General features: G+C 37.0%; 1 protein-coding gene across 2 annotated transcripts; it reads left to right on the top strand.

The window, feature by feature from the left end:
• The first annotated feature begins 3,142 nt into the window (after nucleotides 1-3,142).
• On the top strand, nucleotides 3,143-23,903 carry PI4K2B (phosphatidylinositol 4-kinase type 2 beta). Of its 2 annotated transcripts, none has more exons than XM_074903784.1 (10): nucleotides 3,143-3,529; nucleotides 7,904-8,061; nucleotides 13,292-13,492; nucleotides 13,982-14,113; nucleotides 15,357-15,510; nucleotides 16,991-17,058; nucleotides 17,541-17,640; nucleotides 18,452-18,585; nucleotides 19,621-19,680; nucleotides 22,211-23,903. In XM_074903784.1, exons 1-10 carry the CDS (start codon nucleotides 3,241-3,243, stop codon nucleotides 22,382-22,384), a joined length of 1,470 nt encoding a protein of 489 aa, XP_074759885.1. In that variant the 5' UTR covers nucleotides 3,143-3,240; the 3' UTR covers nucleotides 22,385-23,903. The 2 variants fall into 2 exon arrangements, with proteins under 2 accessions (XP_074759885.1, XP_074759886.1); XM_074903785.1 differs by having other exon boundaries at nucleotides 17,619-17,640.
• Nucleotides 23,904-23,943: the final 40 nt, after the last annotated feature.

A 23,943-nucleotide genomic window follows, 5' to 3' on the forward strand; every position in this document is an offset into this window, starting at 1 on the left:
GAACCTGTCCGTGGGTTGGTTTTTTCCTTCCCCTCTCCTCCAAGTTTAGTACTAGGCTGCTGAGAACAGCCACATAACTGCCTTTAAGGCTCCTGTCAGGGTACGAGCCTTTTCTGCTCCTCACAACGTTTCTGTGAGCAAAGGCGGTGGTGTGAACGTCCACAGCAAATAACGACAATCTACTCACCCGATGCAATTGCAGCCCGGCCTGTTTGCCAGGGCTGTGAAGGTAATGCAAAAATTGCATTAGAAGAAGAAAGATGTTACTAGGAGAGCTAATTTGCTTTATTTTTTTTACATTGTTTGGTAAAAGATGGTTATGCCAGTAGGAAATCTGGGACAGGCATTACAGCTTTACTAGGAACTGCCAGTGAAGCCTAAGCAGGTGAAAATTTACCTGGAGCACAGGGGCTCCTCAGGGCACTTGGGTGTCCGGCTGCCGCTGCTGGCCTCTGCCCTCGGGCAGCATTGCGGGCTGGCAGATTGCCTCTTCCTGAAATAACCAGCAGTGAGGGTGCAGGAATTGAAGAGGTGTGTTCAGTGCACAATGTGCTTGTTCCAATGTTTAGTTTTAACCAGCCTGTACCTGGTCAACTGAATTTGTTTATGAAGCCTTATTTGATTCTTCTGTTTTAGTGCTAAGCTCAGACGGCTAATTAACACGTGAAAAGTACATAGTGACCGTCCTGCTGCTGTAGGTTTATTTAGCCTGATTAGGATCTTTCAGGTATTCTGACAGAGTAATCTTACACACCTGTTTGAATTGTTGGGTCAGACTATAATTAATACCGTTTCTTAGTCCTTTTGAACCGAAAAGAGCTTTGCAAGTTGAATTGTCCAGCTTCTTAGTCACCGTGGTCACGCTGCATCTGGACTGTTATGATGTGTCACGTTGCTGTTACTTTAGAAATAGAACAGCTATTCATCTTGTTCTTTATCACAAGAGGGCGCTCACCTAAAGCTAAAAGTGCACGATTGTGCATGTATTCCCTTTTTTTCCCATGTCTTTTTCCCACTCCCAATGTTTCGACACGGTGCTCAGATTTGTATTATAAACAGATGACAAAATATGCTTTATGGGTCGGAGGGACAGAGACAAAAGTGTTAGCGTGAGAAAAATGATCCAACTTATTTGCATGATTTAATTGTTAGTAATTTTAATCCAGGTGGCTAATTGAGGGTGTATTAACAACTTGGAATTAAAATTAATAGTTTGTTAATAACTGTGATGGTGTGTGTATTTTGTTTAATTATGAGCTGTCTTAGTGTTTGAACTCTGCACTACTGAAGACTGAGGCAATGTAAAGACTTAGATCAAGACCTGTGAGCAAGTTACAGAATTCTCATTGCAGTAGAAAACTAAGTTAACTGTGTTGAGACATATGCTAGCATCTGTAGATGAATTCCTAAACCAGAAGAAATGTCTAATGAGTTATTTCTTGTTTATTTTATTCAAAAGAAAGAACTTTAAAACTTTTTAGAAGCCCATGGGTGAACTGTTCAACAGAAAGTTACTGAAACAGCCACAACGCTAATACATAACTAATGTAGCTGAAGGAGATGTAGTCTTCCTTAATGGTCTGCTGGGCAAAATGTCAGACTTCGCCCATTTTAGCTGATCTTATTGTTTGCTTCACACAGGCATTAACATCGGTATAATTTTCTGTACAGGAAATTACATCCGGTTGCTATAACCTTCATATACTCATTTACTAGGTATAAAGTGGCTATTTATCTGGCGTCACAGTTGACTGAATATGTTTGCTTTTAATAGGAAGAAATGGCAACAGAAATGCAAGTTGGAGCAGATTTTATCAAATGTTACAGATATTAATAGGTACATAGTTACATAAGTAAATGATACACAACTGTGTTCCAAAGTCCACTGGCTGGCAGGTAACCTGAGACAAAGCAAACACAGGTCAAGCATTTCAGTAAGGTTTTATTTTTGTCAGTAACCAACCAAAGTAATTTTCTTTCCATGATCCAGGTTATGTACGGAATGACTCCTTATGTAATGAATAATTATGAGAATAATGAATAATAAATGTGTGCTATTACTATTTTAGCTGAGAACTGATTGGCTCCCAGTATAATCCAGAATCCCAGTTTTATACAAGTACTACATGTGTGTATCTTTCTTCTATATTTCACCAAAATCTTTGAGTACTGCACTGAGGAAAACTCCTCTCCCATAGAGAGGTGTGGGAGAAGGCATCCACATCAGTGTCTGATGCAGTCTGTTGGAGTTATAGTGGTATTCTTTTTTCTGGTTAGTAATGCAAGGATGGTTGTGGGAACATAGAAATAATGACAGTATATTGACATTGTTCTCACTTATGTTGCTTTTAGGCTTCATTTTGGAAATTACTGTGATGGTGTAGGACAATGTCTTTCAAAGTATGGGGAAGGGAGAGCAGCTGGCTAGTGGAAAGTGGTGTCTGGGAGAGAAGCCTGTTTAAGACACGGAAATGATAGGTTTTTGAGTAGTTGTTTTTTAATGAAAATAAAACCAAAGTTAGTGCATTGGATATATTACAGAGAAATTAATTATTTTGCTTTTGTTTTTAATGTCCAGCATGCATTTAAGCTTGTAGGGTAAGTCCTCCTATATATCACTTTACTTAAATGTTAAAATAGGAAAATAAGCTTTCCTGCATTTTCGAATTTCAGTTGATTTCTCAGTTTTGAATCAAGTTTCAGGGCTGTTTTTGTTAAACGACCTGCAGTGAAAATATTGCAAGTAGGGAGGCCTGTAGCCGTGATTTCCCGGAGGAACGCTGGGCCGGTCGTGCCCCTCTGAGCTGCCTTAAACGCTCTGCGGAGTCGAACCGGCCGACCGCAGCCCCTGATGCCGCCCGGCGCTTCTCCCCCGAGCTGGCCTGCGACAGCAGCTCCAGCGCCGGACTCCGCCGCTCCCCGAGCACAGCTTTGCCGTGAGGCGTAAATTCTCTGCAAATTGATGTGCTCGCCCCGTGCCCGGCGGTTGGCCTGGAGGAGCCGGCGGCGCCCTGGCGGAGCGCCCGGCGGTGAGCGCTGCCCGAACACGCGAGCTGCTGCGGGGATGGCGCCGCGGCCCCTTTAAGGCGGCGGCGGGGCGGGGTGCCGGCCCGCGCGCGTGCGCAGTGCGCCGGCCGGAGCCGTGGCCGCGGCGCTGGCGGCCGGCGGAGCTATGGGCTGCGGCCCGGGCGCCTGAGCCCGCCCGGCGGCGCCTCATCCCCGCTCGGCCCGCGGTCGCCCATGGCGGAGCCGGGTGCTGAGGAGCCCGATGAGCGGCTGCTGCTCTTCGCGGAGCCGGCGCCTCAGGCAGGGCCGCCCTGGCGGCGGCCGCAAGGGGTGAAAGCAACCCCCGGCGGGGCTGTGAGGCTGTGTGGGGAGCTGGGGCTCGAGGAGGAGGAGGAGGACTCGGGTGAGGAGGATTCGGGGCCCGAAGGGGATGGAGAGGACGAGCCTCTCCTGCGGGCCTCGGGTACTGGCCGCGGCCGCCGAGCGGGCGCCGCCCGGGACAAGGAGCCCCGCGCCGCCGCAGGTACGGCCCCGGGCCGCCGCCTCCCCCGCCGGGCTCGGCCGGACGCGGAGGGGAGCTGCGGGGAGTGCGCTGGCGCGGCTGGGGGCAGGCCGCCTTTGCTCGGGGAGGGCTGCCCGGGTATCTCTGGGGCGAGAGGTAGCCCCCTGCCCTGTCTGGCCAACGAGGCTGGGAAAATACCTGTAGGGATTGAAGTACGCTTGATGTGCCGTGCCCGGCGCCTCCTTAAGGTGTCCCTGTCTCCTGGGAAGCTTATTACCGGCTTTTATCGCCGGGCGATGTCAGCGAGGGGCAGCGGTGCGTCACCCGTGCTCGGCATATGGGCTCCCTGACCATAACCCTGGAAGGGAAAGTGCTCTGAAAGGCTCGAAATTCAAATGCTTTGTCTTTCTGTGCAGGGCTGCACGAACTCATTTACATTTTCATGAGTGTCTCCACTGTTAACTTCTCCTTGTTCTCTGTCTCCTGTTTTGTTGGACTTCCCTTTGTTTGCTTCTGTTTGTATTTTTTGAAAGTTACGGCTTCGCATGTTTTACAGACTGTGTTCTGTGGTGGGACTCGCTGCTGCTTCCTGAACACTTGGCGAACTCAGACCTAAGTTTTCTATTTGTATCACCTATTCCAGCGATTAGTTGCTTGTGATACTCGTGTTTTCATCCTTTAAAAAAATTTTAGTTTGTTTCTGTTCTTTGCTCCAGGCATCTGTTCCCGTCTTTGTACCATCACATGTATTAAGAGTTTTTGATGTGGACACTTCTGTCATATTTTTGGTTTTCATAAAAATTTACCTGCTTTCCATGTTTTGAAATCTTTTCTCTCCAAGGCTAGGAAATGTAATGTGAAAATTCAGAAATGCAGAAACTTAGTTATCAGTTTGAAAGGAAGCATAAGCATGGCCATTATCTAATTCTAAATATACAGGCAAAATTATAAACTACACAATATTTATTGCTTACTTTTTTTCTTCAGACTTGCAAGCTTTCTGATTCTGTGCAACTTTGTAAATAGATGGACATCTAGAAAAGGTTTGCTGATAGAAATCTGTGGACTTCTATCACTTAATAGCGGTTGCTGTTGTAATTATACCATAGGATTTCTTGCCAGCGACTGGTAAACATTGTTCCTTTTGCAACAATAGCATATTAAAAAAAAAAAAATCGAAACAAAACCCCATCCATGTGAGCAAAATAAGTTGTAAGGTTATTAAAGCTGTTTTTTTAGTAGCCACAGAGAGCTTTTGGTAGCGTACTGTGCTTAATTGTAAGAAAAAAAAATCTCCTCATTTAATCAGTGGTCCCAAGCATAGACCAGACTTGTAATGCGAATGTGCCATTAAAATGTTAGAGTTCTGTCTTGTTCCCACAAGACTTAAGATGTGTTAATGAGACAGTGCTTTTAACAAAACATCATAGTTAATGCTTCAGAGTGGAGACTAGAGCCGTGGGTCTTGCACTACTGGGGCAGTTGAGGTGGCGAATGCAGAGTATTGCTTGGGATCTGACCCAGGAGTATGTAAGAAAACCTCAGAACTGTGGGTGATCATAGCATCTCATCTCTTGCTATTTTTTCCTTGTCCTCACCTGTATGTCTAACACTTGAAGGTACAGCATTGTTTCATGTGTCAGGTGGAACAAACAGGCAAGGGATGTTATTCACGCATGTTACTGCAACACGGGGAGTGATTTCATCATGGAATTATGGTCAGAATATAAGACTGTATAGAAAAAGATGGAATTGGTTGAAGGGACTACCTTTAATTGTGTTAATGTTAAAATAGTATAAAACTAGTTCAGTATTGAAGGAGTTCATGCGTGTTACTCTTGTGAAGTGTATTAGTTTAGCTTATGCCGTGTTAACACAATGGAAGAACAGGTTGAGGTGTATAGGTGGATGATAGTATGTCTGTCTTCTTTGACACATCCTCATCATTCCAGTACAGCAGCCTGAAAGCTGTAGGCCTTGTCCAAATTAATTTGAAAACAGTTATTGAGCTTGGTAGTTAGGCTGTGTATGTGTCAGATCTGGTATCCTGAGTGGGAGTTTAATGAAAAGAGTAGTTTTCAAGAGCAGTTGCAAGAAAAAACTTGATTAGTTATATTTTTACATTTAGAGACTGCACTGGGAGTAAGTTGTGACCATGATATGCTTTTACAGTGGAAAACTTGCTTAAAATAATTTTTGAAGAGACCACAAACTCAGTAAACCCTGCCACATTCAGCAAATACTAGCTTCAATTAAAATAGCTTATTTTCATATGGAGAGTATTGATAAACTGAAAGGAAACTTCTTAAAACCACCAGTTTCCTTGTTTTCAGCCTATGTTTTTGTACAGCCACATCACTCTGGTAACAGCAGGCTTTCTAGTAGCACAATAGCAATACTGAACAGATCATAAGTTTCAAAAAATTATTTTCTCTTCTTCCTTGAGCATACAGCATAATGTGGTTTCTTTGTTTTTAATTTGATTTTTAATTGAATATCTTTTTCCTGCAGTTATCTTTTATGTTACAAAAGACATGGTTGAAGAATTTCCTTGAGGCAGTGAGACTACTTATGGTTTTAGATTCTGGAATGAATGCACAGAAATTAAAAATTGACCTCTGAGAAAGTTGTTTTTCACACAGACAGCTTCAGTCTTTGTGATAGAAAGTTCATCTGTAGGTCCTCTTCACCTGGAAGATGAATGTGCAGAGCAACTTAATATGGATGTTGCGTTTCATTTGGTAACAGTATAATGCAGAACCCTGATTTTGCCTTCACTGGCAAAAATATGTAGTAGTTGCAGCTCAGCTGTGTGATGTGATGTTTCTCATGTAGGGGTAGTTGAGGCTTGAATATGGAATAAGAACCACCACGTCACCAAGTGACTTCTTCCATAAAAATAAGTGTATTGTATTTTTTTTTGGTTTATTTCCCAAACTCACTTAAGTACTTTGTGACCAGGAAATCTTAGAACCCTTTCCCTCTCTCTTGGTGGCTGATGCTATGAAATGCAATTTCTTGATTGTCCCTGACAGTCCCAATAAAAATCTTTAATTTTAATTTATTGAAGAAGTATTGGCCAAGTAGTCTAACAGAGTCTGATCTAATGTAGTTGTTGATCCTTATGAATGAGCTGTTATTAGTTTTAAGCCTTCTCTTCCTGTTGCCAAATTACGCTAAGGTTTTCTTATGTTTTATGCTTTCTAGTTGTTGTCATTTGGAAGCCATGTTATTATCTGTGAGTGGTTCATGCAAGCAAGTGGTAATGTTCTAGAAAACATCAGAGCATGTCCTGTGCTACAAAAAGGAGTTCCAAAAACCCAGTAGTGATTTTTATTATTTATTTTTTATATGGCTATCCACAAACTCTTTAGAAGTATCTTTTCTGAATGATTCCAGAAGAATGTATGTGTTTCATCTTGCATTTCTTCAGGTGCTGAAACGGGAACAAGGCAACTTTATCTGTGAATGTTTAACATAGAATAACGTAGCTATTTCTTAATACAAAAATGAGCCCTAATCCACAGATTCATTAAAATGCGCTCAGTAAGAATGTGGTATAACCTTAGCCTGAAAAAAAAGGTACAAAAATCTACGGTTTCAAAACTTGCAAAGACATAGTTTGAAAAAGTTTAAAGAGCAATAGAAGTATTAAATCCTGGCAACTTCTTTTCTAGTTGTCTTTCTGAATGTTTGCATAGATGCAATAGTTGCATAAATGCCTGCATAGAGCTGATCTTTTGGTCAGTACATAAAGAAATTCTACTAGTAATTGATAGTATTTGAACATTGGAATGGTGATGGCAAGCAGTACTTCACTGGGATATTGGTGCAGCTTGTTAGCGCTAGTGTAACGGATTGTTTTGTAAATAACCTCATTGTGCCTTAGCAGATAATGAACATGTTAGCCAAGCTGTTAAGTGAATGGTATGATACCATTCTAATAGTGGGTAACAGACAGTTTACTTTCAGGTAGCTTTCTCTACAGAAGGACACAAAAATCTTAATAAAAATGGTATGTAAAATCTTTAGCACATTTTTTTACAGATATGTAAATGTTAATAAAATTTAAATAAATTTTATTAACATTTAATAAATTATTTAAATAAATTTATTTAAATAAAAATTTGAAGAAATCCTTGGAAAGTGTAAAAACTCTACAGTGGTAGTCTCAAATTAGTTGTTGCAGATTTGGCTGATTTACTTGAAACAAAAGGTTGATTAGAGGCGTATAGATCAGTGGGAAAACTTGCACTGATTTAATGGGCCAGATTTTTCAGCCTGCTGTTGAATGGGCATTAACAGGGAAGGCTGTTAGCTTCTCAGTGTGTTTACTTAAGTTGTGAATTTGTAGTACAAATTACACTCAAGATGGCTTGTTTTCTTATTTTTCAGGACATACAGGACATACTGCTGATATGAATATATTTTTAGATGATCCAGAATTTGCAGAAATTATTCTGAGAGCAGAGCAAGCTATAGAGTGTGGAGTTTTTCCAGAAAGGATCTCACAAGGATCCAGTGGGAGTTACTTTGCCAAGGATCCAAAAGGGGTGAGCATGTTACTCAGAGTCAGAGATGCTGTCAGCAATGAGTTTAAAATGGAAATTTAAAAAAATCTATTTAAATGGAAATTAATTAAAATTAGTTGTTTGATAATTTATGTTATGCCAAAATCTATGCTGGGAAAAATCAATGCAAGAAATACTTAGATTCCCAATGATGTCTTGCAGCATAAGCTAAGCCAAAATAACTCTTACTTCTCTGTTGCAGTTTTACCGTTTTTTGCACCAAAGAAATATGGAGAAAATAAAAGGGCCTCTAACTGAAAACAATTCAGGAATTCCTTTGTGCAGAATCTAACTTTTTGTTCTTCGTATGTTTTAATTGATTTTTGACACAGCTGAGCTTGTGATTTGGATACTGTTTAGCCATTAGCCAAGCCTCTTATATTTTTATTTCTTTTCTTTTTAGACAGTCTTTTGTTTAGGTCATGTCTCCTTCGTCTTATATGATTGGTAGATGAGTAAGAAAAGTGATACAAACAAATCTACCTTTATACTTGTCTGCTGAATCTTCACTTTCCCTCCTTTAGTGGTAGATGGTACCTTGAATAGCCATCATCAAAGAGGTGTTTAAAGGTTAAGTTGGGACAGAGAAGTTAACAGTTACATGAATATCTTGCTTGAAAAGTAACATTTGGTTAGCATTATTTAGTAAGAGAAAATCATGTTTCAGACATACTTTCACATTGTTTTCTTTAAATCAAAACTACTTTGTCTGCTTTCCAACCTGTTTGAAAAAAGACACCTCCCAACCCCCACACCATTGTTAATTTGTCATATCTGATTTTATTTTAAACTCAATCAGTAGTCTTCTGGTCTTAAGTAGATGTAGGTATTCGTTAATCCTGAAGATACCAGTTGCATTGGACATGGAAGTTGTACAATTTTAAGTGTGTAGGTTTTTAGAACATATTAAAAATTGTTGTTCTTCACTGCATCCCCAGAATGGTCATTTTCCATTTGTTTAGGAAGTATTATGGTTTTTGTTTAGCTTTTATTCATATTATTGGTCATTACAGAATATATTCCTGTTTTGCCATTTCATTTTCATAGATGCTTTGTTTTAATGACACTTTTCTGGTGATAGTTTTTACACTTTATCGAATGAGTGATTTTTAGGATAGTTACCTGACTTAATACAAATAAACATATGAATTTATGACTTTGTCTTAGATGGAAAGTAACAGAACTACCCCTTCAAAGCCTTCTAAGAACAGCACATTGCAATTCATACTCCTGTGTTCCAGGAACACTTGGTAGTCATGACCCCTGGTGGAGGAGAGCCAAAGTAGGTTGGGAAGGAGGGTGTCTGTCTTTTTGAAACTGGAAGGAAAAAAAAAAATTCTTTCTCTGATCGCTTTGTGGGATTCTTGCTGTCACATACAATGCTGTTAATACGAAAACCTGTTCAAAGTTTCAGCAGACTTAAACTTCAGGTCACTTCCCTACTTCAGTAGTTTAGTTCTTTGTAGGTTTCCAGGTTGTATGCTTATATATACATATTCAAAATTTACACTGTTTTTAAAGAGGTATTTTAAACTAGGATTATAGCTTATTTAATATGCAATAGGAAAAAATCTGAGTAAGTAACCAAATACTCGTTTAATTCAATACTTTTTAGGCAGGTCATGCATTGAGTTTTTGGAAGAGTATTCTATAGTGTTATGCTAAAAATGCTTTTGAACTGGTTAAGGAGGGGGTGGTGTTTTGAGTTTTTCTTAATGGTAGGCAATTGAGATATTTTATTTTTAGAACATTAGTTGGTTGAGAAATTACTTGGAAAAAAGTCATCCCTGTTACGGATTTTCATATGTGCAAATCTGTTTTGTCTGAAGCCTCTCCAGACTGATTTTGCAGTTTTTTGGTGACTAGCAAATGCCTGAGAGGCTCACTGTGCCTTGAGGCTAATGAGAGAGTATTTACACTTGGTTTTTGTAACCATAGCATTTTGGATGGAGCACCTTACTTCCTTGTTCTTACATGGTGATTTTTTTGTTGGTTTTACTTTTGTTTTGCAGTGAAGTGTTAGGTTTGTTCCTAGTTAAGTTCCTAGTAGTGACTTGCCCTCCCCCTTTATGCAGGTCATTGATTTCCATGTAAGTATTTAGGAGAAAAGACTGAAAAAACACCTTTCTTTTTTTTTAACGGGGGCCATAAAAATTTCATTGCAAAAGTATTTGCAAACACAGGACTGTGAGAACGATGCTGAGTTCTTAGCTGCCTTTCAGTTTTGCTTTTATTCTTTGCACTAAATTTAGAGCTTATCTAAGTTTGTTATTAAAATTCTGATAAAACTTAATTTTCTCAGTAGTGCAACGCCCATTTGTAGAAGGGATTTTGCATCCTGTTCGTCAGAGTATTGCATCATTCTACTTCAGACCAGTTTTGTGACTTGCTTTCTCCTATTGTCTTGAGTAATCTCCTCTTCCTTACGCTGGGAAAGAGCTTATTAAAGACGTGCTAAGCTTTCTTACTGGTCAGCTTCTGAAGTGTTTACCCACACAAATACCAAGTTACAGGTAAAATAACCTGTTTCCATTAGGTCGTCTTTTTCACTGATTTGAGTCTATCAGGTAGATAAAACTAAAATTGCCTGATTAACACTAGAAACTTTTTGCATTTATTGGCATAGTTGTGTACTGGTATGAAGCAGTTCATTCAACACTTAACAACAGGGCTGCTTATTTCTGCATTTGTTGTTCATTATATAAGCAATAAAGTAGAAGACATTGTGTCTATTACAAGCTGTTCTGCAACATGTTTTTGACAGTTTAGCTATTGGCTAATGCTAATGCCAATGGAGTCAGTCTAGAAATTAATTTTGACTTGCAAAATTAAGTATGTAAGTTGTCAACATATTGAGCTTTCTGGTTCTACTCTGGTCCTCAACAGCAGTGACTTTGCAAAATTTAGCAAGGTTCTGACTTCAGTGAAACCTTGAAAACCGTCTCTAGATTTGATAGTGTAGCACAGTATGGTCCAGGCAAGTAATGGAAAGGGCTAAGCTCCTGTTTAAAATGGGCAGTTTGTAGGAAGTATCCAGAGAGCGATTCAGAAAAGAGGTAATTAGTGGCTTGGCATATACTACCAAATACACCACTGTTTCTGGGAAATAAAAAGCTGCTAGCTTTGTTTTGTGTGAGTGGATACCTGTGATTCAATAGGAGAAGATTGAACTCCATAACAATTCTAAACCTAACATTAGAATTTTGACTAAACTAGTATACTAAGTAAATTCAGTTTCTAAAGTGTGATTTTTTTTTTTTTTTTTTTTTTTTTTTTTTGGGGGGGGAATGTTCAGAAAACATCATCTTGGCCTTTCATGTTGCACAGAATATTTTTTGCAAGTGCAAACTTTTGTGCAGGTCTAAACTGAATTGTGTCTGTGAAGTTCCATAGAACTTGCTTATGATTTTGAAGGTAGCCTTAGAGTTACAGATAACAGCATACCAAAAGCAAGAGAATTTTTGTCAATTTGTTTCCTTCCCCAGTTGATAGGAACCTTATAGGATGAATGCAAATAACAATATTTCATAACTTATTTCTTCTGGTAGTTGATGGGAATGAATCAAAATAGATGGACAGTACGGGTGATGCTATTAATGCCTGGCGTCTTGTGTGATCTGTTTACAATCTGAATGAAAAAGTTCTCTGTAGTTTGTCTTGGACAATCTTGGACTAATTGGATTGTCTTGGACAAAGTGGGTGAAAATTCTGTAGGAGCTAGAACAACTAGTCTTCTCCCTAATCTAGTTGAATCAGCAGTTACTTGAAGCAGAACACTCATTTCTGACTGCCAGCAAACTTGTTCATGACTTAAGAGTGTCATCTATGAGTGATGGTGCAACAACTGGCAGTGTTTAGCTTAATGAAATATTCACTTTGAGAAGGATTTAGGAAAGTACTAATACGTGAAAATGCTTCTTAAACAGTTGTTCTTAAATATTTATTAGATAAGAATTTCATTTATTCACCATGGTCCTGTGAGAAGGAATGAAGATACAGCATTTCTACAGCATTTCACTTGAGCTATGAAAGAGTCATTACATGGACTTCATGCACTAGGCTAAAGTTTATCACAGACAATTGGAAGGTTATATATTTTAGTGTGGTAATAATCTTGTGGTTTGAGGTTAACAAATACAGAATTGTGTGTAGGAGGCACCTTGAGAAATCATCCATTTAATGCCTGTGTTATGGAGCAGGATCGTTTTAACATGATTTCTGATGAATGTCTAACCAGCCTGCTAGTGGCATGCTGTTTCAGAGACTCTACAACCTGGCAGTCTGTTCCAGTCTTGAGCCACTCTTAAGGTTCAAAAGGGTTTGTGTTTTTTTTAACTTATCTGCTGGGATTTAAGCCTATCATTTCTTGGCTTGTTAACAGTAAATGTAGTGTTCATTTTTTTCTCTATAGCAACCTATTACATAGTTCATTGTGCCCTGATTTCTTTTAGGCTAAACAATCCTTGTTATTACAGGCTTTCATTATTCACATTTTTTTTTGTGCTTATTCTCATTGTTTTTTCAACTTTCTCCAGTTTGTTAACAAATTTCTTGAAGCACAGTCTCCAAAATTGGATACAATACTTTGAGTAATTTTAAGCTTTACTACAGGTCTCCAATGTAAATGGAGGCTGATAGTGTGAGCCATTCTCAGCTTTGAGTTGAGGAATCTACAGCAGTGGTAAACAGCACCACTCTTGGGAATTGCCGAGTGCAGAACGTTTTGATCCCTTCAAACTTAAAGTAATAAATAACACAGATGTAGAACAGAAAAGGTAGCATCTGAATATTAGCATTCTGTATGTTTGTCACTTTCCTGGAACCATTATGTCTCTGAAATATCTCATCAATCCCTTAATTGGTGGGTTGAAAATGATTTTTAAAACTACTTTTAAAACCTCATTTTTAAAAATCTCAGTATAAAAGAAATTATATTCTAAAATGCTGTCCTCTAATTTTGAAAAACTAGTAAATGCTAGCTGGCTTTGATTTTTCTCTTATGAAGAGCTTATTTTGAATTTTTACTGCTGTTAGATAAGCATTTGATGATAAATTTATTTGTAATACCATTTTGTTAGTTTTATTATTTGATAATCTAAAAAGAGCAACTGTAAAATGCAATGTATAGCATCTGACCAATACTTTCAAATAACTAATTTCCATTATTGCAACTCATAGTATTCATACTTTAATTTTATATTATTTATCCTAGAAAATTATTGGAGTGTTCAAACCAAAATCTGAAGAGCCTTATGGACATCTGAACCCAAAATGGACCAAATATTTTCACAAAGTTTGTTGTCCTTGCTGCTTTGGCAGAGGCTGCCTCGTTCCAAATCAGGGATACCTTTCTGAAGCTGGTGCCTATCTTGTGGATGACAAGCTTGGGCTAGGAGTTGTACCTAAAACCAAGGTAAAAGTTAAAGTACATAAATTATTGAATGCAAAAAAACATACAGTGACTGACTTGTCAGTCTTTGGACTGTAGTTATGGAGACATCCTTGTGTATCATGCATTATCCCCAAGTCATTTATGAACTATTGCAAGTCCAAAGGCACAGTGGTTTGGTGTAGAAATAATGACTGTGATTTTTCTTTTAAAGGATAAGTTTGAAATCTGAATTGAATCTCTTCTTTGGAACTACTTCAGTTTCTAGCATTTTCTGACACTCTTGTGCCTTATGTTCTGGTGCAAAAACCTTAAAAAGCAGCATATAGAGATTCTTGGGTTTGTCTGAGATACGTAAAATAGCATACTCATCTTTTTGTATAAAATTTGTCTGTTGGAAATGCCTGATGCTTCCTTTTTGCTTTTTTTGACAACTGAGCATAAAATTTACTGTGATTTATAATTGAAATAATAAGGAATTCTGAGCTGTGTTTCTAACTTTCATATTTTAAGGTTGTCTGGCTTGTCAGTGAGACCTTTAATTACAGTGCAATAGATCGTGCAAAATCAAGAGGAAAAAAATATGCTTTAGAGAAAGTGCCAAAAGTTGCTAAAAAATTTAATCGAATTGGACTACCTCCTAAGGTAAGATGGCAAATAAGTAATTTGTGTATTTCTTGATTCTTACGCAGAACTTTGAATTAAAAAAAATAATATTTGTAGGTAACTTCAATGGTAAAAGAAAAACCTTGTTCCTTGTTGAAAACAGTGATTGAAGTTTGATAAATATGACTGTTCTATGCAAAATCTATCCACTGTTACATCATTCCTTCATCTGAACGACTTTAATAATCTTGCCAGTTTTTGTTTCAGTTTGCAGTCTAGCTTTTTGCTGGAGGAGTAATATGTTAAAATGTGTATGTCTCACCCTTGTGGTTTTTTTTCTTGACTGTTTAGTATGTTTTCCTTCAGTGTCATGTTTTTATATTGTTAATTGTTTCTCCCATGCAATTTATCTAGTGCTTTCATTTTTCCTGACTCTTTATTTTTTCCTTTTGTTGTTCATTTTATTCTTTTAGGTATGTGATTTTTGTGTTCCTTCTGCCTTCCTTTCATCTTGTGTGCAGTACTTCACTGACTAAAATCTCACATCTTTCCTGCCTAATGGTCCTTGTATCCCCAAAATATTACCACAGTTTTGATCCATGTGACATACATTATACAAGCTTGTATCAGCATGGTTATTCCACATGCTATGTATTTATCCATGTCTCTGCATGTCTGCATCTATCAGTGTTTTACTTCTCGAATATAAGTCCTCTTCTGAATTTTAATCTGGAGCACCTTTCCTGTTGCCCACACCTGTGGAGCCTATGCTATCTGTAGTTTTTTTCCTTGGAGTCTTTTGAGAAATGTATTTCAGCCATTTTCATGCAAAAAGTGTCTGTCTTGAAAAAATGGTTAATGCTGCTGTTCTCACCAATGAAACATACAAATTTTTCTGAGAGGAAGATTTATCTCCTGCAATTTCTTATGAACTATTGAAAAAAGTGTTCCCAATAGAAAAGAAAACAGATGTTATTTCTTTTTCTTTTGTTCCAAATATTGCTTATAACACTGTGTGTTCATTGACATTGAGCTGTCCAGCTGCATCTTATTCCTGGTAAACTCAGTGAGTGCTTAAAACAAATATTAAAAACCCCACCAAAAAAACCCAGAAAAAACCCTCACGATTTGAGTCTTACATTTTTCCTTTTTTTTTTTTTTAATGTTATACTTCCCGTTTTCTGAACTTTGAACATATATAATCAGTTCTTCTGTTAATGTTAAGATTAGTTATGTGACCTGCTCTAGTACATTTTCCAAATGCAGTTTCATAATGTTTCAGGTTGGCTCCTTCCAGCTGTTTGTTGAAGGATATAAAGAAGCTGACTACTGGCTCAGGAAGTTTGAAACCGATCCTTTACCTGAGAATACAAGGAAGGAATTTCAGTCACAGTTTGAAAGATTGGTTATCTTGGATTATGTCATCAGAAATACAGGTATTTGTTAATGTCTCTCAGTATCTACTTTTGTGAGGCAAAAATGGTAAGCAGTGCTGGCTGAAAGCTGCTGCTGAAGGCTTTTAATGCATTTCAGATGCTTTTCTCACAATTAAAGGCCAGAATGTTGCATTTTAAACTTTAAAAAATATACTTTGGATTCAAACATTGAATATTGCAATATGACAAAGTCCAAACAATGCTCTTTAGCTGTTACTTGATATTTTAAGCAGTGTAAGAATTCGAGAACAAATACTTTCATTATGCTTTAATTCTGTCAATAAGTTAAGTCTATCATCATTAAGATAAGGGATGGTGAGGTTTCAGGAACCAAGAGAAAGCCATGACTACCCTTCCTTTTATACTAAGTTGGAGCCAATAACAGCACAGGTTCACATCAGTGCAAAATAGTTCATATTCATTGTGACTAGGCACTGAAGTACAACTGTGGTGTATATCTCTCTGTTCTCCTTGGATTCTTGTTTCTTTCACTCAGAAGCTGGGATTTTTCTGTTGACTACGTAGGTGATTTATTTGCTCAAAAATCCAGAGGCAGTTTTATATTTAAAATACTTCCATTGCTACTTTTTACTCTTCTTCAGACATACCAGCGCTAGTTCATTTTCCTTTTCTTAAATAAGTCACTCTAACCTGTGTCTTTTCAGAAGCGAACTAAAAGAGGAAAGTTTTGTAAGAACGTAATACTTCCTACCTTTTTCTATGAACTGTCAGCTTTATCAAATAGATCCCAGTGTTTCCAAACAATTACTGTGTCCTGTGAAGTTCTTAAAATTGTAAGGAAAATACTCAAAATGTAAAACCTCATTATGTGGATGATTCTACCTCCACCTAATATATCTAACATGAAGTCTTCTGATGGATGCAGTCATCCTTTCTCTGAAAGACTTTGTCAAAGCCTTCAGTGTCTCAATTTTGTCTGAACGGTGCAGACATTTTCAGCTTCTGAAAGGCTCTTCAGTTTTTTCCTATCCCCACCTTTGGGGAGTCTCTTTTTCTCCATGTAGTCAAACATCATAGTATCTGTAATTTTGGGGGCCCTTTCACTTTCCCCATCAGCATTAAAACGAGTTTAAAAGTTAAGTCATTGTGGTTGCTGCTGCTGCCTGTTTTCCCCAGGAAAAGTGCACACTACAGCCAGTCTTTCTGCATAAAATGAGTGAAAGTGGTTTCTCTTAGTTTCCTTGATATTTTGCTATATATTCAGGCAGTTGGGTAAACTAAATCAGTAATACATACCTAAGAACACTTGGTAAATTTTTGGTGTTTCCGGTAAATCAGTTGCCTCATACATTTCAGTAAAGCTCAGCCACATGTATTGTGATAGAGATACACAGTTTTGTATAGTTTTGCCTCACTCCTTTGGTAAATTCTCAGTTTGCAATATTACTCATTGTATATCACTTTAGATGATGATTTCTTTATAAATGATGTGTTGTGACATGCATTTTCCTGTTTAAAGACAGAGGTAACGATAATTGGTTAGTCAGGTATGAAAAACAAGATGATGGACCTGATCTGTCAGATAAGGTAAGAAAATTGTACTCTGAAACTTATATTCTTTAAATTGTTTAGTTTTAAAACTTGGTCTTGCAGGGGATAAAGTGCGTGACTTTAATTCTGGTGCGGGGTCTCAAGAAATCTGATAGCTGCAAATTATTCTAGGCGAAATGAATGGAACAGTTATTTGGATTAGACTAGATAGAACAGTTCTAGAAGTGATTTTTATTGTTCTGTATTTTTTCTTTACTAGCTTGGGCTATAATAATAAAACTGCCCACTGTTGCTCAAGCACACTTCTTCAGCTATTTATGTGCTCTGCTTCTCTCGTATTTGGGGGAAGGGCTCCTTTTTAGTGGTGGCAGAGTAAGAATTGTATGTGCTGGAGTTTTTGATACTCCTCTGTATTGTTTAAATTTAAGCAGTGAAGCTAAAAAGTATATTGTATTTTTATTGTATTTCACTATTTTTGAAAGCACATAGGTATCACTTCTGAAGTATTTCTTCCGTAGGATAGCCAATGGACTATAACTAAAGAATCTACTATTAAAATTGCTGCAATTGACAATGGTTTAGCATTTCCTTTTAAGCATCCTGATGAGTGGAGGGCATGTAAGTATTGCGTTCTTCAATCACCTTCCTTTTGGGAGAGTAACTTCCAAATAAGCATTTTTGTTAGTTGTGTAGTGGTAGTAAGAAACTAAGAAATCATTGCTGTAGTTTATATACTGAATTTTTAAATGATGTACTCTTCCTTAGAAAGTTAGCAACAATTGCCATTTTTGCAGTGGCATGTCTAATTTAGTCCTTCTTCATGATTTTTTTACCCTTATACCTTTAAGCAATATTAATACATAGATGTGCATAAACATACTACTGTATGTTCAGTGTCTCATTTAACATCTGGTGATATTAATTACTCTTACAATATCTCTTGAAAAAGCTGTTTAATAGCAATTATGTGAAAAGTTAAGAAAGCTTTTCTCAGCGTGCTTAAAAGAAGGCATTTTAATAAACAAAATATTATTAAAAAATAGTAGCTACTTTTTTGTTAATTCTTCAGTATGAGTCAAATGTCTGAAAGATTTCTATTTGATTGCAGCCATTATTTTACTCCAAAGGACACTGCATTACTAAACTAGAAGGCCTCTACTGTTGCTTACAGTATTTAATTTATGTAACTTTTTTACTTATTGCTTCAACTAACTATTTATTACTTAAAATATATTTTCACTCTTTGGAAAAAAAGGGCGAAGTAGCTGTAAAGCTGCTTTTCTAACAGTAGCCAAAAGAGGTATACTGGCTAACAATGGTGTGAAAAATGGTGTGTTACTGAGAACTTCCAGTAGACAGCAGGGTACTGGCAAGCACTTGAGAATTTTGCCTGTGGTTAATGATTAAGTGTATTGTTTTTATACATTAGATCCCTTTCACTGGGCGTGGCTTTCTCAAGCAAAAGTTCCATTCTCTCAGGAGACCAGAGACCTAGTTCTTCCTCGCATTTCTGATATGAACTTTGTACAGGATCTTTGTGAAGATCTTTATGAACTATTTAAGGTGAATTGAGTATTACTGAAATAGCTAATACTTGTAATGGAACAGTTAGGTGATTTTTGTTTTTATGAATTTAACTTCTGTATGTCATGATACTGTGCTATTCTAGCTTTGATATTGGAATGGTAGAAAGGGTTTATATAATTAAGAGGAAACTGTCACTAATGTGGCTAATTGATAGTAATCAACTGATGTGAAAACATAATTATATTTTATGTACGTAAGTTTCACATAATCAATTAAAGCTGGTTAACTTCTATAGCACCAATCTGTGTGAAAACTAATATACCTGTGTGGTTTGTATATGCTTAAGATAAACTGTAGTAACCTGAGAAAATCGTGTATTTAATATAACTTGAAGTACCTTCATACTTCTGATATACTTAATTTTACATACATACGTTGTGTGAAGTTGATGCTGAAATCTTGACCATGTTTAAAGTCAATATTTTAAAGGTACTGAAACTGTGCTGCAGTACTGTCATGTAAAGCGCCTTCTGAAACAAATAAACGTAATAATCCAAATGATGAGGGTAGAAAGAAATGGAAATTTTAAACTTTTAATGAAAATGCAGCTGAAACATCAAAACTATATCCTGAAACACATTTGCAATATTTGCATCTTTGACTCAGTTGTATTCAGAGTGACTCTGGCTTGTCTGATAAACCTGATGAAGTTGAAATATTTAATAAATCTGAAGGAGGAAGTATTCTTTTGCCCGAGTAAAGGTGCGAGACAGAGCAGTGTAGCATTATGTGTTGTTATTAAGCCTCCCTATCAGTGCCGCACTAAAGTGGTGTCTGCTGATGTATTTTACTTTTATGATGTGGAACATCCTTCATTTTAGCATATGTAAACTTGCTGCAATTAAATAGACCTTTTTGTGGGTCATACTATGACTGTTTGAAGCTTCCAAAAATTATTGTGCTGTTAGTAAATATCACCGTGTATTATGAAGTTGACGAATTTGTGTGCTATAAATATGTAACTAAAAATAAATGGGTCATTTATTATAATGTTTGTTTTCTTAAATAAAGGCTGATAAAGGATTTGACAAGTCTACTTTTGAAAACCAAATGTCGGTTATGAGGGGGCAGGTAAGACTGCTTCTTTATATTTTTATTTATGTATTTAATTTGTCATCAATTCTCAGCTGTTTTTTTTAGAGCTACAAAAACTGACTCATTGAATGAATGACACTTGAACCTATTTTCATCAGAGAGGACTAAATTTATTTCTAGAGTTTACTCTTATTTGCATATAGATGAGACAGCAGAAAGTATATACTGATTCTTTTTGATATTTGTAGAAGATTATTTTTTTTAAATAATGTAATTGGGTTTTATTGTTTTTATGGGGGATGAGGAAGACTTAATACCTGCATGTTCTTAGATGGTGTTTTAAAAATGAAACACTGGAGAAGAGTCATAAACTTGGATGAAAAATTTGATGGGCAATTTCATTATGTTATTAAAAGAAATGTAACTTTATTGTGGACAGTTAACTTGAGTATTGAAATACCTCTCACAAGAAAGCAATATCAGATAATAAAATTCTTCATCCTAGCAAATGTCAGAACCATACTTAGAACAAATCCAGCTATTTTCAGATAAGTAAGTGTTGATATTTTTTGACACTGAAACAAGAGAGAAGGGTTTCTCCATCTCCTTGTTGCTTTAAAATTAAAGACTGGTGTGATATACTGGAAAACAAGGTTTAGCTGGGAACAAATTTAGTTCATTGTAGGCATAAAACAGTGATTTGTGAAAATGTAAGGGAATTGGGCTAGATAAATTAAGTCCCATTTGCCTTGAATTTATTGAAATTGACTTCTCTGTGTTCATAAATTTGGCATGGGTAGTTTAAAGCCAGACATTCACAATTCCTAGAGTGGCCTAATCCGCCCTTTTCTGTGTAGAGCCTCCTATATCAAGAAGTACCTTGCACAAGACTGCAGCTGTGCATAGCCAAACATGATTCTAGTTAATGTTAGTTATGTGTGGTGGCTAAAAGCCAGCAAACCTTACTTATTAAATTGAATTATAAGAGTTATTGCTGAAATAACTTCTCTGAGAAGTTTGTGCAGTCACTGGAAGGTCACTTCTGAAGTATTCATCCATCTTAAACTGTGTTAAATAGCTTCTCTGTGATGAGACAATTGGCTACAGGGAATCTGTTATTTAACAGAAAGCTTAAGGAAAAAACCTGATGTATATTTTTGAGAGAGATCTAGCTAAGGTTGTCTGATTAATTTCCCACTGTAAAGGCTGTGTTTGGACCTTTTCTTTACACCTGTTTCCTGGGGTGGATTTCAGCAGAGATTTGGGGGTTTTAGTTTTGTTTTAAAAATGTCTCTCTAGCCATATGAGGACGTGTTTCACTGTGGGAAATGTCATGCTTTCAGGCATGGATTTAGGGAGGAAATTCAATAATGAGTTTTCTTGGACATGATTGGAAATACATCAGCAAATGATGCCTTTTAGCACTGATTTTAGACTTGCTTTTGATGTAAAACCAATGCTGCAAGGGCATTATAGAAGAGTTGGTATCTAGATCACATGATAATGGATTCATTCAGTTAAGATGAATTTGTAGGATAGCCAAAACATCTGTAAATACAACCTTAAAAGCGAAAACTTTAAGAATTAGAAAATGAAAAATCTAGTTGATAAAGATAAGAAGGCTGAAGGGAAATATATCCTGCACATAAAGGGGTGAGATCTTTAAGGTATCAAAAGTAGTTAGAAGCACATTTTTTTTGAAGTGGGGAAAAAAAATACTGGGAAGGGTTTCAAACCCAAGATAAACAGTTCTCTCAAGAATATAGAGATTAAGAAATCAGGTAACATAGATCTACAAGGGTTTGCCTTAGAAAACGTAAATACCAAGTGGAGTTGCTGGAAGACCCAAATTGCAGTAAACCATCTGTCCAGGGTTTGTTAGCCATGAAAATGCAGAATGAACAGGAGATCAGGAAGTCACACAAGGAACAAAAGGGCAGTGTGCAGGGGGAAAAAAGGTTTGATGTTAAGGATAATGCACATGTGTCACCATAACTAAATTGAACACTTGCCCCAGTTTTCAGCAGGATAACATAGAAGTAAATTATCAGGGCAGTTCATGAGCACTGAAGTTTCAGAAGGAAGATAGAGAAAAGTCCTAGGAGCTGAGGGCTAAGTTTGGATCTTAGCACTGGGTCTGGTGTGGGGTAATAATATAGCTACATATCTTCTGATGTGAAAATAATTTGTAGCTAAACTCCTGGTCGATCCTATGTTAAATACATGTAGATGGCATTCTTGTAGGTTTTTTTTCATTAATGGTGCAATGCTCTTGATGTGCTAAATTTAAAATGCTCTTAGATTTTTGTCTCTAATGTTTCCCAAAAATTTGGAGAGGGTTGCATGAAATATTCAGGGAAAGAGTAGAAGGGTAGTCAGATAGCGGTAGGATGTCACAATGTTACCAAAAAAATAAAGTATTTCTACTTCTAATAGAGTATCTTTAAAAAATAATTTGACAGCATAGTCCTCTATAGCATTGATTTAAGAGTGACATCTAAATTTATGGGCCTGTTAGCCACAGTTTTATTGTGCACCCTCACCTTACTTGCTTTTACTCTTTTAGATACTAAACCTTACTCAGGCATTAAAGGATGGAAAAAGTCCCATTCAGCTTGTTCAGATGCCACGTGTGATTGTGGAACGAAGTAGCACTGGAAGTCAGGGCCGAATTGTTCATCTGGGTAATGCGTTCACGCAGACCTTTCATAGTAGGAAGCCTTTCTTTTCCTCCTGGTAGCAACAAAAATATGTGAGAAGAGTAAGTTTCCCTTAACTGTAGAAAACTACTTCTGTGTAAAGGCTCTGCAATAATGTACTTCTGCTGTATACCAAGAGCCCTGACTGCCGACACCTCAGAACTTAAATTCTAAAGACTTAAGAAATGTATTTTGAATGTAATAAAAGTTTACAATTTTTGTGTCAAAATTGTGAATTCTTATGTCAGGGAATGAGAAGAATTTGTCCATACTGTATTTTTATAGGCTAAATTAATGTATTCTGAATAATACTCTGAATAAGGGAAGATACAGTTTGCATATGCTGAGAAACTAATTTTGAATACAATCGGCATTCTTTTTGTTTAAATATGAAAACCTATACACTATCAATTTCTTTTTATATTGTCTTTAAAAAAAAAGTGCAGATTATCTTTGATTGTGAAAATGATTTTCCTTGGAATTTCTTCCTGATATTTTAAGCTGTTTATAGATTTTCATAGGCTAGTTACTTGAAGTCATGCACTAAAAAAACCCTACATTCAGTCTGTCCTTGACAAACCAGTAAAAGAAAGGAGAAGGGAAAAAATGCTTGAAGTAGGGTGGGGGTTTTTTGTATGTGGGGACCAAAAATAGTTAAATAATTGAATTTACAGCAAAATTCAACCCAACTAAGTACACACAGTTCCTACTGTGACAAAAGAAACTGAGTGTATGTTTCAGAGGTTGAAATTTCACCTCTAGCTTTTAGAACTTGTGTGTTTAAGCACATGTGTGGAAAATTGTGATGTTTCTTTATATAGTCATCACAATGAAAGAATTGCACCATGTTGTTACAGGTTTGTTTTGCCATATGCATATAAATGTGTTCATCAGTAGTCACCGAAGTGGTTCTGCACTATTAATGATAAAAGCACTAATGTGTTCAACACAAAGCCAGTCTGCCTTCTAAATTTCTATCTAAACACACTGTTGGGTTTTTTTGAGCAGGAGGGGGGGGCGGGGGGGGGGGGGAAGTAATACATGGAGCACTATTGTGCCCTTGGTCATGTCATGCTCATCTGCCAGTTGCCATTTGCATTTAAGTTTTGTGTTGTTTAAGACCTGATGGTCATGTTTCTAGATCTGTGGCTTATGTAACATGGTAAATATTTTTATTTTAGTAACTTTCTCGACAGTTAAGACTGGGAATGGGAGAAAAATTGCTGCTTTTATGAAACCTTCAGTATTTCAGACATTGCTGTATTTTGTAATTCAAAGCAATACTGTTAAGCTCAAAAAATAATAAAATGCTTGTATTTTATATAATTTTGAGTGGATGTAAATATTAATGTAGCATGTCACCAGTTCACATGATTAACTAAAACGTTTAAGCCTTAAATGTAGAACTCACCATAGAGTGGAGTTCAACATAAGATTGAAATGACCACCTTTATAAACTTTCCATGACGGTTTCTATCAAAGTTTATTAAAAAATAAAATATAGTGTTTATGTACCAGACATGTCCCTTGAAGAAAATAAATGTCCTAGTCCCAAACGCACGGGGTTTAGGCTCAGCTGTCTTATTCTGCTGCCGTAAGT

Source organism: Athene noctua, chromosome 4, assembly GCF_965140245.1.
Source record: "Athene noctua chromosome 4, bAthNoc1.hap1.1, whole genome shotgun sequence".
Classification (NCBI taxonomy): domain Eukaryota; kingdom Metazoa; phylum Chordata; class Aves; order Strigiformes; family Strigidae; genus Athene; species Athene noctua.